This window comes from Condylura cristata, unplaced genomic scaffold (assembly GCF_000260355.1).
Source record: "Condylura cristata isolate star-nosed mole 26May11 unplaced genomic scaffold, ConCri1.0 scaffold00030, whole genome shotgun sequence".
Classification (NCBI taxonomy): domain Eukaryota; kingdom Metazoa; phylum Chordata; class Mammalia; order Eulipotyphla; family Talpidae; genus Condylura; species Condylura cristata.
The window spans coordinates 18,944,697-18,961,045 of NW_004567131.1; the positions used below are offsets into that span (position 1 = coordinate 18,944,697).

At 34.3% G+C, this 16,349-nt stretch overlaps 1 protein-coding gene across 2 annotated transcripts in view; it reads left to right on the forward strand.

Annotated features, from left to right (window-relative positions):
* The window catches only part of SUV39H2 (suppressor of variegation 3-9 homolog 2 (Drosophila)), a 23,719-nt gene that overhangs the window by 1,889 nt on the left and 5,481 nt on the right, over positions 1–16,349 (forward strand). For both annotated transcript variants that reach the window (XM_012731357.1, XM_012731358.1), the window contains exons 2-4: positions 1,042–1,187; positions 13,405–14,076; positions 15,651–15,797. In XM_012731357.1, coding sequence (XP_012586811.1) covers positions 1,042–1,187; positions 13,405–14,076; positions 15,651–15,797 — 965 coding nt within the window. The remainder of the gene's footprint in view (positions 1–1,041; positions 1,188–13,404; positions 14,077–15,650; positions 15,798–16,349) is intronic.

Consider the following 16,349-nt stretch of genomic DNA (forward strand, 5'->3'; position numbering starts at 1 on the left):
CCCCCCCCCCCCGTGAATCTGAAACCCAAAAAATGCAAATCTCGCTAAAGTGATAATTAGGTGGCCTGAGAAAGGTTGAGAGGGGTCTTGATTATCTTTCCTAGTGCATAGCCTAATAGCACTAAGCATAAAATAAAACTCAGTTTACTACATATCTATAACATACACAACTTGTGTTAACTTATTTTTCCTGTTTATAGAAAATTAAGGATAAAATATTCAGCACACTTAAGTTACTGGCTTCTGTAAATTGGTTGTGAGTTTGTTTTCTTTAAGCTTGGTAAATGGATTATGTAAATTGAATATTCTGTTTTTGTGATTCTTGGCTTTAAATACATTTAAATATTCAATAACCTTGAAATATGAGTATTAACAAAATCAATATATTCTTTGATAGTGATATCAATATGCTCTTCAATATTATAACTCTTGGGTTTATTCATCTTGTTAAGTAGCATGGATGAAATGAGTGGAGTTAGCAGTATTTCAAAGTGGGAAAAGTAGTATATAATATGTATGAATATGTAACTATAATACTATATTTTAGTGGGACTTCAGTTCTTATCCTCCAGCTAAGAGAAAGAGGAAAAGTTACTTTTTAACAAATTATATTTTTTTAAAGTACATTTGATGTATTTCTAATATGTGCTAGAGACCTGTTTTATTAAAAATAGTTGTTATATTCTATGTAAAAATATAATGGATAAGTGAAAACCATTAACTTCTGTTGATTTTTGAATCTATATGTAATCTTAAGAAAGCTTATGGATAGGAAACGTTTTATTCAAGTGGCTTAGTAGATATTGACATCATTTAAACATACTAAGCTAGAACCCAAGATAAAATCCAAGACCAGTTTACCAAAATAGTTCTTTAATGTTTACCTTTTTCATTAAAACACATAAATGATTTCTTGTTTATGAATTTTTAGTCATGTAAAATTGCCAGTTGAAGGGTGGGGAAATAGAGGTCTTAAGTTTTTCTTTTTGTTTTAACTAATTAGCTATTTCATTAGTAAAGAGTTCTATTTTCTTATTGTAGCTTGGTGTGTGCCTTGCCTAGTTTCACTTGATACTCTTCAGGAATTATGTAGAAAAGAAAAACTCACATGTAAGTCGATTGGAATCACCAAAAGGAATCTAAACAATTATGAGGTGGAATACTTGTGTGACTACAAGGTAGTAAAGGTAAGGCAAATATCTAGCCCCTTAAAAAGAGACATAATCAGACTTTAACTCATTTCATATTTCTGTAACTTAAAAAGAAACTTAAAAGTAAACAAATCTCTATTTAAAATTCTAAGCCTTCATAAATTTATATGCCCTGTTAACAATATTGCCAGATAACATTGAGAGGATTTTGAAGCATAAAATGTTCTTGCATTAGAATATTTTAAGGTGCTTGTATCCTTCTACATCCAACTCTTGATTATCTCCATGTGGTTACCAAATGTTTTAGCTCAAATTGGCTTCTCCTGTCATTCATTTTGTTCCTGAGTCATATTTCGCCACTCTAAGTGAAATGAATTTAAAAATCCAAACCAATTTTAGTGTTAACCAATCTCTTCAAGAAGCATCACAATTTGATTTCCTACCATCACATGCATCTCTGGTAGTCAGTGAGGTTCTGTGGTATAGTAAAATGGCATTAAGTTTAAAGTCATTTCTGTTTCTAATCTTTTTTTAGAATCTTGTGACTTCAGCAAAATACTTTCATTTATCTTGACCTTACTTAATTCTAGTCCTCTTAAAAATGACAGATGTTCTAAGATGCTTTTTTCAGTCTAAACCTTTAAATTACTACTATTTTTTTAGTAACCTATCCCTTTCCAGAAATTTAGTTTTAGTCATTAATCTGTCAATTCTTCCAGATAAATTAAGTAGGCTTCTTATTTAATTCTTTTCCTTCTCCATCTTCTATATTTATTCAGTCATTAACCAATTCTTTGAATTGTCCATCTTGTGGTATCACTGTTTTTCTCACTCAGTAGGATTTTATAATTAATCATTTCAGCTACCCTCAGCCCCAAAGCAGTTTAGTATAATGAGCCTGACAAGTCTAGCTTGAGAGTACCATATAATCATGCATATTGGTTCCATTAAAGCTTATCTTTATTTTCACACTGCTTAGTTCTGCTTGACAAACTTTTTATCTTTTGCTTTCTTTTCCCATTCTTAACAGAAGTTTTCCCAATTTTTTTTTCAGACTTCATGCTCTTATCCACAGTCCTCTATTATTCAGCTAAAGACCTCATTTCCTACTACTTAAGTGGAAAATAGTATGACCTCTCAACCTGTATCTTGCTCATTATCATTTTTTCCCGCTTTCTAACAACCCCATTTAGGTCTTGCCTTAATCTGTGATCTCTTTTTTGCATGTCTTTTTTCCACTGATTTTTCTCAATCAGTAATCCTATTCATATCTTCCTTAACCTTCAAAAATTATTTGATCTTGCCTCTCCTATTAGGCATTTTCTGTTTTTACCTTCCACTTCATTTCCCATTTAATTTTTAAGATAGTTTTATTGAAATATAAGTCATACATCATTATAATTCAAAAATTTAAAGTGTACAGTTCAAAACTTTTAGTATACTCAAAATTGGGGAACCATCACCATCATCAATATTAGAACATATTTATTATTGCAAAAAAAAACTCCATACCCCTTAGCTATTAGTCCCAGAACCTTACCTCTCTACCCAGCCCTCAGCAACTACTAATCTACTTTCTCTATATTCTCTGATCTAGACATCTCATATAATGGAATTATATAATATGTAGTCCTTGTTTCATTTAGCTTCGTGTTTTCAAGTATTCCATGTTGTAGCATATATCATGTAGCATGAGTAATTACTCATTCCTTTTTATTACTAAATACTCCTTTGTATGGATTGATCACATTTAATTTATCCAGTCATCATTTGGTAAGCATTCTTGTTTCTGTATGGGAGCTACTATAAAAAATGCTGCTGTGAACATTCACGTTTCAGTTTCTGGGTGGTGGACGTTTTCATTTCTCTTGAGTGATAATACGTCAAAGTTGAAATGCTGGGTTATATGGTCGTTCTATGTTTGACCATTTGCAAAACTGTCAAACTGTTGTCCATTGCAACTACAGTATTTTACATTCCCACCAGCAGTACATTTAGGCTTCACTTTCTCCACATCCTGACCACAAGAGCAGTTATCTTTTTGAGTACAGCCATTTTAAGGATTGTAGAGTGATGCTACATTGTTGTTTTGATTTATTTGCATTTCTCTAATAGCTAATTATGCTGAACATCTTATCATGTGCTTATTGGCTTTTTATATATCTTCTTTGGAGAGCTGTCCAGATTCTATGCCGATTTTTAAAATTGGGCTTTCTTTTAATTGAGTTGTCATGTTTCTTTAAATGTTACATAATCCCTTATCAATTACACAATTTGCAAAAATTTCTTCCTGTGGTTTGTCTTATTATTAACATTTAGCTTTTTAACTCGTTTTTATTTCTATCGCTTCATGGCCTTCTGATTGCCAAATTTTTTAGAGTTCAAATCTTACTCCACCTGTTTACCATGTCTAACAATGTTGGCTACCGTGTCTTCATTGAAACAGTCTATATAGAGTCCTGTGTTGGTTCAAAGTCTGGCTCTGTTTTATTCATGTTACCTTAAGTTACTTAACCTCTCTGTCCTTCAGTTTTGTCATCAATGAAATGAGGCTAGGTAAATTACTAACTCCTGGGTTATTATTAACATTAAATTAATTGATACAGATGAAATGCTTACAACAGAATGAGCTGCGATGATAATGCTAAGGTATTTACTATCTGTGTTGTTACCTCTGTCTTTACTTTCATTACCAGTTTTTCTTAACATTTTCCCCTGTATTTCCTTTATTTTCTCTCTTACCTGTCTTTCCTCAAAAATGTAGCCAAATTCCAAGGTCTGTCTTTGATCCTCTAACATTTCAGCTTGCAATTGCTCTGTGTAGATTACCTCTTTCTCAATGACCTCTACTTACATCTCTTTGGCTCAAAACACCCAGATCTTTGTGAGGTATTGACCTCTTTCTGGGCTTCATTTTTAACTGAATACTATACAGGAATTCAACATATTAAAAATTTTACCCATTTTTCTTCCTCAAATCTGCATCCTGCTCTAGTGTTCCCTATGTTAACGGAATCATACGTCTAGTTACCCAGCCTTATAGTTTCATAAATCTTTAATTCTTCCTTCTGAATCTAGTAGTTCATTAGATTCTTTTTTTTTTTTTAAGATTATTTATTTAAAGCCAGAAAGAAAAGGAAAAATACCAGATGGTTTCACTCATAGCAGGAATATAACGGACCAGGCGAGAAAATAATAAGAACAGCAGCTATATACCAGAGACATTTTATGGGGTGTAGTGGGGAATGGGATCAAAAACAGTGGGGAGAGGGAAATACACTGGACTGTGGTGATGGCATACAGGTGATTTGGTGATGGGAAGTCCACGGGGATTACAACTGAGATGAAAAAATGCACAAAATGATGTAAAAATAAACTATTATATATTTTTTAAAAGACTTATTCAGGGCCCTCCCTGGTGGCTCAGCGGGTTAAAGCACAGCACTGAGAAGCTAAATCCACTTCCACATGAGTTCGATTCCCGCCTGCCCCGGAGGAGATCCACATGGCGTGGCAAACCTCTCCTGGCCCGCCCACTGCTCCCCTCAGCAGTGTACTTCCTCGTCGATCTGCGTGTTCTGTTCCCCACTCTGTCCCTGGTGAATCCTCTCACCCTCCGCATCTCTGGCCTGTACCCCAGTTCTGTATGAATAAATAAATCTTTAAAAAAAAAAAAAAAGACTTATTCATGCTCATAGAAGTGGGGTACAGGCCAGAGGTGCAAGGGTGGTGAGAGGATTCATCAGAGACAGAGTGGAGAGCAGAACAGGCAGATTGACTGAGGTACACTGCTGAGGGGAGCAGTGGGCAACACAGGGGAAGTCTGCTATGCCGTGTGGGTCATCTCCCTGGCCAGGGATCGAACTTTTGCTACAGTGGCTATGTTTTGCTTCATAGTGCTTAGCTTTAATTTATTGTGCCACCATGGAGGGCCCTGTATTCTCTTTATTCTTTTTCATTATTCCATTTGGTTCCTTGATTTGGAGTAAGTACGCTTGCTTTATACTCATTGATCTACTTAATATCCCCATTTCTTTCCTGCCTAACACAAAGCCAGTATTATTTCAAAATAACACTTTTTTTTTCTCTTTCTCAAACACAGGGCAGGTGAAACTGACCCTGTCTTTGACTTGTTCTCCATTGTCTTTTTTGCTCAAAAAGACAATATCATATTGTATAAAAACCTTAAAATTGTTTCTAAAACACAACTCTCATTGTACCCTTTGGTTAAAACCCTGCTTTTCATGGTCCCTTTTCATGGTTCCCTGTCTAGCAGTCTAAGCTGGACCCTTTGGATTAAGGATTTTTATGATCTTGTCCCTAGAAACCTTTCCAACTTCCATCTCTTGTTACATATCCTATTTTCTATGCATATTGAAATACTTGTCAATTCTTTGATTTAGATACAATTCATTAATCTCTGTCATCAGCGAGACACTCTTGAAAGCACTGGAAACATAGCTTAAAACCAAATATAGCTCCTGTTCTACTTCCTCGAACACATATGCTCCCTGTCCCCTTTTCTCACCCAGTTCTCTCTGGAATATAGCCATGTTTCCTTCTCTCCTTCAAAAAATGTCTCTGGGCTTTCAACATTCATCTGAAAGGTTACTACCTATTGTAAAGCCTTTTTCCTTTTCCTACTTCCAGCAAAATTAATTGTTTTATGTTGGAAACTTAAAAAGCACTTTAAAAATCATTCTAGAATTGGTCACATTTTCTAGTTTTGCATCATCCATACTCTGCTAATTTGTCAATTATTTGATAGCTGGGGACTGTCTTGCTGTGCCCTTAGTGCATAACAAGTATTTAGTTAGTGGTTAATGAATTGAGTTTTTTACTTCAGGGATTCCTTTAGTACTCACAATCACTTTTAGGCTAGACTTTCATAGCTTCATACTTATATGAAAGCAGCAATATCTTTACTTAATAGTAAATAAGTAAATACCTCCTGTTTCTTCTTTCTGTGTTATCACTCAGTAAACATTTGAGTTTACTTTTTGTGTTAAGTAATATATTAGGCACTGGGAAAAAAGATTAATTAGAACTGTCTCTCATTTTAAGGAATTCATAGGCTAGTAAGAAAGACTGGCAAGTGAATCATCTAACGCCGTGAAGTGCTCTTATTGACACCTTTACAAGAGGTATAGGAGACATATCTAAATCGGATCATAGAAAGCGTCCCAGAAGAGGCAGTATTCCCCTGGGGCTTAAAAAGACAAATACTGTGATTCGTTATGGCTTTAGTATAGAGAATGGAATGGTAGGATCTGGGGGGTGGAAAAGAATGAAATGATTGAAGGTTCTTTTAGCCATTCTGTTATGACAGTGAGAAGTCATTTTAAAGATTTTGAAAGAATGACACAATCAAATTTGTAAATAAGAATTTTCCCTCTAGGATAAAGGAAGTGGATTGACAGGAAGGGAAATTACATATGTGCCAAATATACATTTTGAAAAAAGGCTGTTATAATAATCTGAGTGCTTTAACTAAAGCCGTAACTATGATAATAAAGGTCTAAGGCTTGTAAAGCTTACAGATCTTTAAGCTTGGAATTGGGTGAATGAATGGTAGTGAAAAAGCCACCTCATAGAAAACATGGGTTTCTGACTTGCAGTGGTGTGGATCATACTGTTCTCCAAGACACAAATATAAGAGGAAGGGCTAATTTGGGCTTGAAGAAGAAAGCCAAGGACATTTAAGAATGAGATAATATTTAGTGAGGGATATTGCTCTAAACGAGAACTAACTGGAAACATAGACCTTGAAGTAAGAAGATAGCAAGTAAAGCCCTAGAAATGAGTACAGTTACCCATTGATTAACAGCTATTTATTGGCTATCTACGATGTCACATGATAAACACTAGGGTCTCAGTAATGAGTAACATGGGAGTATGGTCCCTGATACCATGGGCTGATCTTAGGATAGAAATAAATGTAATTGTATAAAATACATAATTATTGTTGAGGCAAACGCTATTGTAACAGAAGGAGCTCACTTAAAAATGGAGTATGGACAGATATTGTGAAGAAATATTTAAATTTATTAATGGAGGCAGAAAAGATACACAGGGATGAGTCCTGAAGCCAATGACAACCTATTCTCTTTAAAGAATAGAAAGTGAGGGTGATACATAAGTAACGAGAGATTGAAGGATAGGCTTTTCTGGAAAGGACCCAGAAAATGCAACTCCTAAGAGGCAAAGAAAAGATTTTGAACTTACTTTAATAGCAGTAGGAAAACAATATTTTTGAGCCAGAGAGTAATATGAGATGAAAATGTTAAAAATCTTCTGGCTACTTAGCTATGAGTGGATTGAAAGTGGTAAGAGGCTATTTCAAAACTCCAGACAAAGAAAATGTGAGAAGTGAATATCAAGGTCTGAGGAACAGTAAGATAGACCCACAGTAAGAACTGTCAGAAAATTAACACTGACAAGAAAGGTAGGGAGGAATTCCTAATAGTCAATCATGGAAGCCTGAGGGAGATAGAATGTCAGCACTGTAAGATAGAAGGGCGCCTGTAATTTAAAAAAATTTTAAATCCAGTAAGATAAATACATAAGTGTGTGTGTTTTTTTAAGAAGGTGTTTAAAAGTCCTTATATACATATAAAATGATATCTTCCACTCTTAAGATCTTTTTATTCTCTGTCCTCTCTAGTAATTTATCATATCTTCTAGAGACAGTGTTTAGTTTAATTTTACTTTTAAAAAATGAAGGAGGCTTACAGAGCAGTGAGAATCAAGAGCGAGAAGAGAAATGGAAAGGACTGGAGGAATGATAATTGATGGAGGAAGTACATCTTTTCTGTTGTGTCTGCATTCTTTCTCCCTAGTTACATGTTCATGGAAGGCTAGAAAGGAATTTATGTCTGGCAATTTCTGTTTACTCACTGGGAACAGTGGCATATGCTACTGAAAAGAATGTGAGAGAAAAAGGGATAGGGAATCAAGCACATTGAGGGAGGTCTGAAATTTTAGTCAACTTGGGAAATGGAAAGATTTGTTTACTAGTACAGCAGAGTTGTTATTAAGAGTTCATGTGGAGATTCAGTTTAACTTGAGAGACATAAATTGTAGTTAGTACTCTTTGGTTTTCCTGTGTAATGTTCTTGCCATGTCATTCATATGGAAAATTTAGCTCAGTGAAGAACATGAACCCAATTATTCATTGGTAGGGCTTCTTCTCTCTTAGTAAATTAAGGTAGAAAGAAATATTACACAAAGCTTTGACTTCTTAAAATAACCAGGAAAATTGAAAACTAACACTATATTACATGACATGTATAGAATATTCCACATCTAACGCTAGATTAATATTCTCTTCTTTTAAATATTTATTTTACTTATGCATACAAGGGCTAGGTTATAGACCAGAGGCGTGGTGGGTGAGAGGATTCACCAGAGACAGTGGGAAGCAAAACAGGTGGCTATATGAAATACACAGCTGAAGGGAGCATTGGGCAAGAAAGGAGAGGTCTGCTGCACCATGTAGATCTGCTCCTTGGCCAGTCAGGGATGGAACTGGTGCTGCAGTAGCTGATAGCTTCATAGTGCAGAGACATAACCCCTTGTGCCACCAGGGAGACTCTAGATTGATATTCTTACAAGACTGGCTACACTTCAGGTAGTTTGAGAGGAACTCCAGTAATATAGAAATCATTAGAATGAAAACTGAATTTTAGAGATCAGAAAAATAGAGGTCTGAGAAGGGTCTTCTTCAAGGTCATAGGGCTCAGTTATGTCAGTGTTGCATCTTTTAACTCAGGTCTAACATTTCCTACTCAGTTATTGGTATGAAAATCCAGAGACTTCCCATTGACCATATTCTCAAATTGTGCTTCCACAGAACACTGGCATTTTCAAAATCAGGTTCAGGCTGTGTTATTACTGATTATGAATATTATGATCATTTCAAAACTTACAGAAAAAGAAATAGCTAGCTAATGGGAAGATAGATTTTTTTTTTTTAAATTTTGTGCTTGCTACTACAGCTATAGACAGCAGGTAATAGAACCAGTGTTGAAAAGCCATTAATTGCTATCTCTAGGTTAATTTCTAACACCTTGTATTTCTTTCTTTGAAGGATTTATATAGTTATAATATATTTAGTTAAAATACTGCCTCTATGTTGTTTTTTGCTATACATTTAAAAACATTTAGTCAGAGCCTAAGATAAATTGTAGGCAAGTGTGCTTCTTTCTGGTGCTACAAAGATTTAAGATTCTGTTCCTCCCACAAGTAGTTTATAGTTTAGATTAGAAATGAGAACAAAAGGTTTGATAGGATTAGTCCTCCTTGGGCAAGAGAAGCAGGAAAGACTTAAAGTTGAGTAGGTTTTCTAACATATAAAAAGATGAGTAAAGTAAGTGTTGGGCAATTAGAAGAGACCATTCTAATTGGAGAGAATTTTGTAAACAGAGCAGCAGAAATGTATAACAAAACCTGGAATGATTAGTAGCATCATTTTAATGTTGTTAGAGGGTGGTGTGTGCATGGGGTTAATGTAATAACCTAGTTTAGAAATTAAGGACCTGAAGTAACTAGATCTATAATAATAGAAATAGATATGAAGAAGTATCTAAAGAAAATTTGGTTGGATTGAGGAAAAGGAATTGAGATTGACCTCTTAGATGGAAGATTAGATTACCCATTATGGAATGAATCTGTTTAGGAAGAACCATGGTGATTTCCTGTAGATAGACCGATTTAAGAAACTGTTGAGGCCCTCCCTGGTGGCACAGCGGGTTAAAGCACAGCACTAAGAAGCTAAAAGCCACCTCTGCAAGAGTTCGATTTCCGCCTGCCCCGGAGGTGACCACATGGCGTGGCAGACCTCTTCTGACCCGCCCGCTGCTCCCCTCAGCAGTGTACTTTGTTGATCTGCCTGCTCTGCTCCCCACTCTGTCTCTGGTGAAGCCTCTCACCGCCCCCGAGCCTCTGGCCTGTACCCCAGTTCTGTATTCACAAATAAATAAATCTTTAAAAAAAAAAAAAAGAAAGAAAGAAAAAACTGTTGAATATCCAGTAGGCTGTTGGATATTTTGGGTCGCAGAGATAAAATTTGGGGAGGTCGTCAACATATAAGTAAAACTATTGGAAATGAAGAGGTTGCCCAGAGGTCATTTTGAGCAGGAATACTTAGCTTGGAATCCAAATATTATGAAACTACCTAAGATATTATATATGTGGCTTTTGTTTGGAGATGGTCCATAACTTTATATTTTCAGAAGGGGATAAGCATTTGTTCAGTATGAAAGGGGATCAAGGATAAAGCCTTCAGTATCTATATTGTTTGTGATGACCTGGATGGTGGTCTCAGCAAAGAAGCTTGAAAAGGAACAAGAATGAAAAAATATGATGTTGGAGTATTGACTTGGCAATTAGAAGGTTGGTGAAATTGTTTCTAAAAAGCAAGATGGAGTTAAGTGTATTTGTATTTAATGAAACATCCCACACAACACCATCGCTTCCTAAGAATTGTAAAAGCCTACAATAAAGCTCAAATGCCTCAGCCAAGTATTCAAGCTGTCTAAAATTTGTTCTTGCCTCACCGTTATAATCTTATCTTTTGCTTCAATATTCTGAACCTTACAGCTAGCAAAGTCTATTTCTTCACTGTTTTCTAGCTACTTCATTCAAATCTTAGCCCCAAGCTTTGGCTCACATTGTTCATCCCACTTACCCTATACCCTACCTAATAAATCTTTTGGGTATAGTTTACTTCCTTTGTGCCATTTCTGGTTGTCTGCCCTGTATTGATTCCACTCTTTATTTGCTAGTGGCATTTATTATCTTACTGGTTTTGACATTTAAAAGTATGCCACCTTGCATTGCTACTTATTTCACATATTACTGCCTTCTTTTCTCAATGACATTTTACTTCTAAAGGCTAGTGTTACCCTTAAATTTCATCAGGCCCCCTAATAACCAAACTCTCATACACTTATTAGAAATACTAAGATTTGGATTTAACTTAAGCCAAACATAGTGGGGGAAAATACAAGAAAAATTCCTCCGATGCATTTCCAATTATAAAGGGGAGACATGAATAATTTTCATGACTGTGCTCCATTTCTATAGGTAATCAAGAGTTGATTGCACATTGGAATAAGATTGTATACCAATCTATTAGCTTATTAACTTTTTGACTTTTATTTGGAATTTTAGGATATTAATTGAGCTTACTAGTCAAACTGATTTTCTGGTAAAAACTGATCATTTTCAAAATAGAAATACCATTTTTATATTTCAAAGATAAAATATGTATTTATAAACATCTACAAAGTAGAAACAAAATATTATAAATATATTTCAGTATTTTTACCAAAAACACTCATTTTTTTAATAAACATCTTCACTATCCATAAGGTGCCAAAGTGACAAACATACAGAAGTTAAGCCATTAAAAATGGAAGTGACTATCATTAAACAATATAGTATTTAGGAAGCAAACTTAAGTGGCATGGTGTTTTTGTTTTTGTTTTGTCAATTGATAATTTAGCTTACTTATTTGAAGCCATTGTTTTTTTTTTTTGTTTGTTTGTTTTTTTCATTGTTTGCTGGCAACTTTTCTCATACCCGGACTGCAATAACAAAAAATCATGAAAAAAGAGGGCTCTAGGGGTGCACTGATTTATTTTGGAATCAAAGATTTTCAATATTTATAGTTAAGAAGAATAGATACATTAGATACTGCCAGATACATTTTATTGTTTGGCAAATATCTGCTGATAACAATCCCAAATTGTGGTTACCTGACAAAAGGGAAACATCCATTTTAAATCTTAATGAGACAGTTTGAGTAGCATTTAGATATGTGTATGTGTATACACATATATAAATGTGTATTTCCCCCCACACCTATATTTCAATGGATATAGTTTTGTTGCATATCCTCACACCATAATTTAACACATTTTAAACAAAATATTTTGAGCATTTTTCATAAATAAGCAAAGTTCTTTTAATTCAGATAATTGCTTATTATAGAAAATATAGTAAAACATTGAGATGTAGACATTTGGGAGAAAATAAATCCACTCACTAACACGGTGACAGTTGCTCCTGCAGTTAACTTAGCACACCCATGCCTTAGCAACATGTTACCACCATGTGCCTGAGACCTCCTAGGTCATTTGGCATTAATTATGAATAGTAAAACAATTATCATGAGTATCCTTTATAACAAAGTTTATAATAAAAAACTAAAAATTTCAGGGGAAAGATGATGTTTTCCAATTAAGTTTTACTAATATCTATGAATAAAAATGAAAACTAGAATGTTTAATCACTTCCGATTTCAGAAGGCATTTTACTCTAAGGGACATGGGTACATGTTACTTATTTCAAAAAGCAAGAAAAATTGAGACTGTATCTCAGAATTTTCTTGTTATACACTCTCTCACACTTAGCTAATCTTTTTAACATGCCATTGCCTGACTTAAAGGGAAGAAAATATAGTTAAGTCAGTAGGGTAGGAAGCAGGATTCCACTACCCTGGTGACCACTGTCTAAAGGATAAATTAAGAGTATTTAATCTTTGGTGGCTTGAATGCTTGCTACCTAATCCAGTCATGGGTAAATTTAAGTAAGAATTTAAGAGTTAAAAAAAAGCAGGTGAAATTGTTTTCAATAATTTATTTAATACAATAAATACTTAATATCAGTAATTTTTTTTTAATTAATAAAAGTGTTTATATTTTCCTTTGTACTAAGTCTTTGAAATTCAATGTAAGTTGCACTTAAAGGACATATGAACTCAGACTAGTTATTTCAGAATCAGGAGCTACGTGCCACTAGGAGTGATTGTTTAGGACAGTGCATCTCTAGGGTATCTAGATCTACTATCTATACCCATGATGTTAGAAATAGAACTTCCCCTTGTAACCATGTACAATGTAGAGAAAGTTGGTATTTATGTTTGTCATGTAACTATCATAGCATACATTAATACTTTGGGAAATTCATACTCTTGTGATCAATTTTTTTAAATTAATTATTGTTGGGTAAAATAGCAATTTAGTACCTTTATTTTTTGCCAGGTACAATTACCTACATCTAAATTCTATACATATTTTATGTAATATAAAGGAAAAGTTTTATTTTTATGACGAGCATCTAATAAAGACCTGTAGTTATAGTCTAAACTTCATTAAGCAAAAATGGTAATGGATACCTTACTCTTTAGATATTAAATTATTTAAAATAATTATTGTAATCTGATTTGCATTTTCTTTTATATTTTAAGGATATGGAATATTATCTTGTAAAATGGAAAGGATGGCCAGATTCTACAAATACTTGGGAACCTTTGCAAAATCTCAAGTGCCCATTACTCCTTCAGCAGTTCTCTAAAGACAAGCATAATTATTTATCTCAGGTAAAGAAAGGCAAAGCAATAACACTAAAAGACAATAACAAGGCTTTGAGGCCTGCCATTGCTGAATACATTGTAAAGAAGGCTAAACAAAGGATAGCTCTGCAGAGATGGCAAGATGAACTCAACAGAAGAAAGAATCATAAAGGAATGATTTTTGTTGAGAATACTGTGGACTTGGAGGGCCCACCTTCAGACTTCTTCTACATAAATGAATATAAACCAGCTCCTGGAATCAGCTTAGTAAACGAAGCTACTTTTGGCTGTTCATGCACAGATTGCTTCTTTGAGAAATGTTGTCCTGCAGAAGCTGGAGTTCTTTTGGCTTATAATAAAAATCAACAAATTAAAATCCCACCTGGTACCCCCATTTATGAATGCAACTCAAGGTGTCAGTGTGGGCCAGATTGTCCCAATAGGATTGTACAAAAAGGCACACCATATTCACTTTGCATCTTTCGAACTAGCAATGGCTGTGGCTGGGGTGTAAAAACTCTTGTGAAGATTAAAAGAATGAGTTTTGTTATGGAATACGTTGGAGAGGTATGTTCAATTTACCATATAACAATGTGCACCTAAGGTTTAAGCTTTTGAAAGTGCCCATTTTATCTTGGTAACAAATATATGTTAAACTTTATCATTTGTAAGTAGACATTTCAGATTTGAAATATAATGGTAATGGAAGGGTCCACTGGCATAATTTTGAGTAAGAACAAAAAAAAATAAGTGAAATTGATATAGTCATCTTTCAAGAAACGTTAATTCATAGTCATTGAAACTGGCATTTGTAAATTTTAAAATATGGCGGCTATTTTTACACAAAAGTCCTAAGAAGAAAATCATATCTAATACTTGCTGATTTTGAAACTTTTAAATTGTCATTTACTTCATCCATTAGTCTAAATAATGAGTAAATATAATTGGCAACAATCAATTTTGTATCAACATGAATGATATTATGAAGTAGACCAATTCTGAATACATATTATAAAACATGTACATTTGTTGCATCCATAAAAAAATCCAAACTTTTGTTTTCTATAACTTTACAGTTCTCTAAATTAGGACTACTAATGACACAAGTACTATACATACTTTTTAAAATAGTATTTATTATGTACAACATACTATTTTAAGCACATTATATATTAACTCAGTTCTCTCAATAACTTGAGGTGGCACTATTGTCCCTAATATCACAGATAAACTGAGGCAAAGAAAATTGTACAAGTTGCCCAAGATCACAGAGAACTAAAGAGCCAAGGTTTAAAACCAAGGCTCCAGAATTAGTGTGTTCTGTCCCTGTACAACTCTGCCTCAAACTGAATGGTAAGTGAAGCTGTGACTAGGAAAACTACAAGTGTGAGTGCATCATATAGGGTTGTCACATCTGACTGATTTAAAAAGTTGTTTGAAATTGTATCATCTATATGTGATTAGTCTAGAATTCTGAGATTAAATTAGGCTTGTTTTAATCCTTACACTTTTAGACAATGGCAGGTTACTAATCATTCAGGATACTAGAAATTATATAATCAAGTTATCCCTGTTCCACCCCCCCTTTTTTTTTTTTTTTTTTTGCTAATGCAGCAGCTCACCTTCATTGATATCATAATTTATTTTGGTTTCTTAAGCTAAGCACTTGGTAAAGCTATGAGCAGAACTGTAGAGATGATGGTTGTGAGCTCAGAATTTGATGAAAAACAGCCCGTTATATAAAACGTAGCTTTCCAAACAGTTGACTACAAATTTAACATACAAATATCCTACATTTATATAACCTTCCATTAATAACTGCATACAAATTAGTTACAGGAAAAATTTAGTCTTTTACATTCAGTTGTGTTTTACAGAGAGCTGTAGTTATATAGCTTATTGAATGTCTCAATAAATTATAATGGTTTCAACTTAATGGCTGGATTGTCTCAGTGCCTAAACAGTTGCATCACGTTTCTCCTCCCTTTGTTTTCTTACCTGTTTGTCTTGTCCTTCAAATCTATGTGTTTGTTTTGATGGCACTTGAATTTCTTACTTTTTAAACATTTGTATGTTAATGAATTTATGAATGAATGTTTCTTCAGTTCAGCAATAACTTTAATACAGTTTTTTCTTTTTAGGTGATCACAAGTGAAGAAGCTGAAAGACGGGGGCAGTTATATGACAACAAAGGAATCACGTATCTCTTTGATCTGGACTATGAATCTGATGAATTCACAGTAGATGCAGCTCGCTATGGAAATGTGTCTCATTTTGTGAATCACAGTGTAAGAAATACCGATGGGACTAAGTATTTATCTACTTTTTTAAAGATTTATTTGTGCATACAAGGATTGGGATGTAGGCCCAGAGGTGAGGGAGTGAGTCACCAGAGACAGAGTGGAGAACAAAAAAGGCATATGTAGTGAACAGTACACTGCTAAGGGGAGCAGTGGATGAGATAGAAGTCTGCTGCATCATGAGGGTCAACTCCCTGGCCAACCAGGGATTAAACTTGTGCTGCAGTGGCTATTGATAGCTTCATAGTACTGAGACATAACCCTTTGCACCACTAGGGAGGTCCCAGGGCTAATATTTTAACATAGTATTATTTTGGTGATTTTTGCCTAGTTCAAGAATAATTTAAACCATGGAGCCTTTCCAAAATACTGTAATAGTGAGGGCTTCTTTTTTTCTGTTAAGTCAAAGTATTATTGCTATATTAGGAAAATTCTTCAAGATGCCTACCAAATACATCTTCTTTTGTTTGTTTAAAGATTTACTTATGCATACAGAATTGGGGTACAGGCCAGAGGTACAGGGGCAGTGAGAGGATTCAC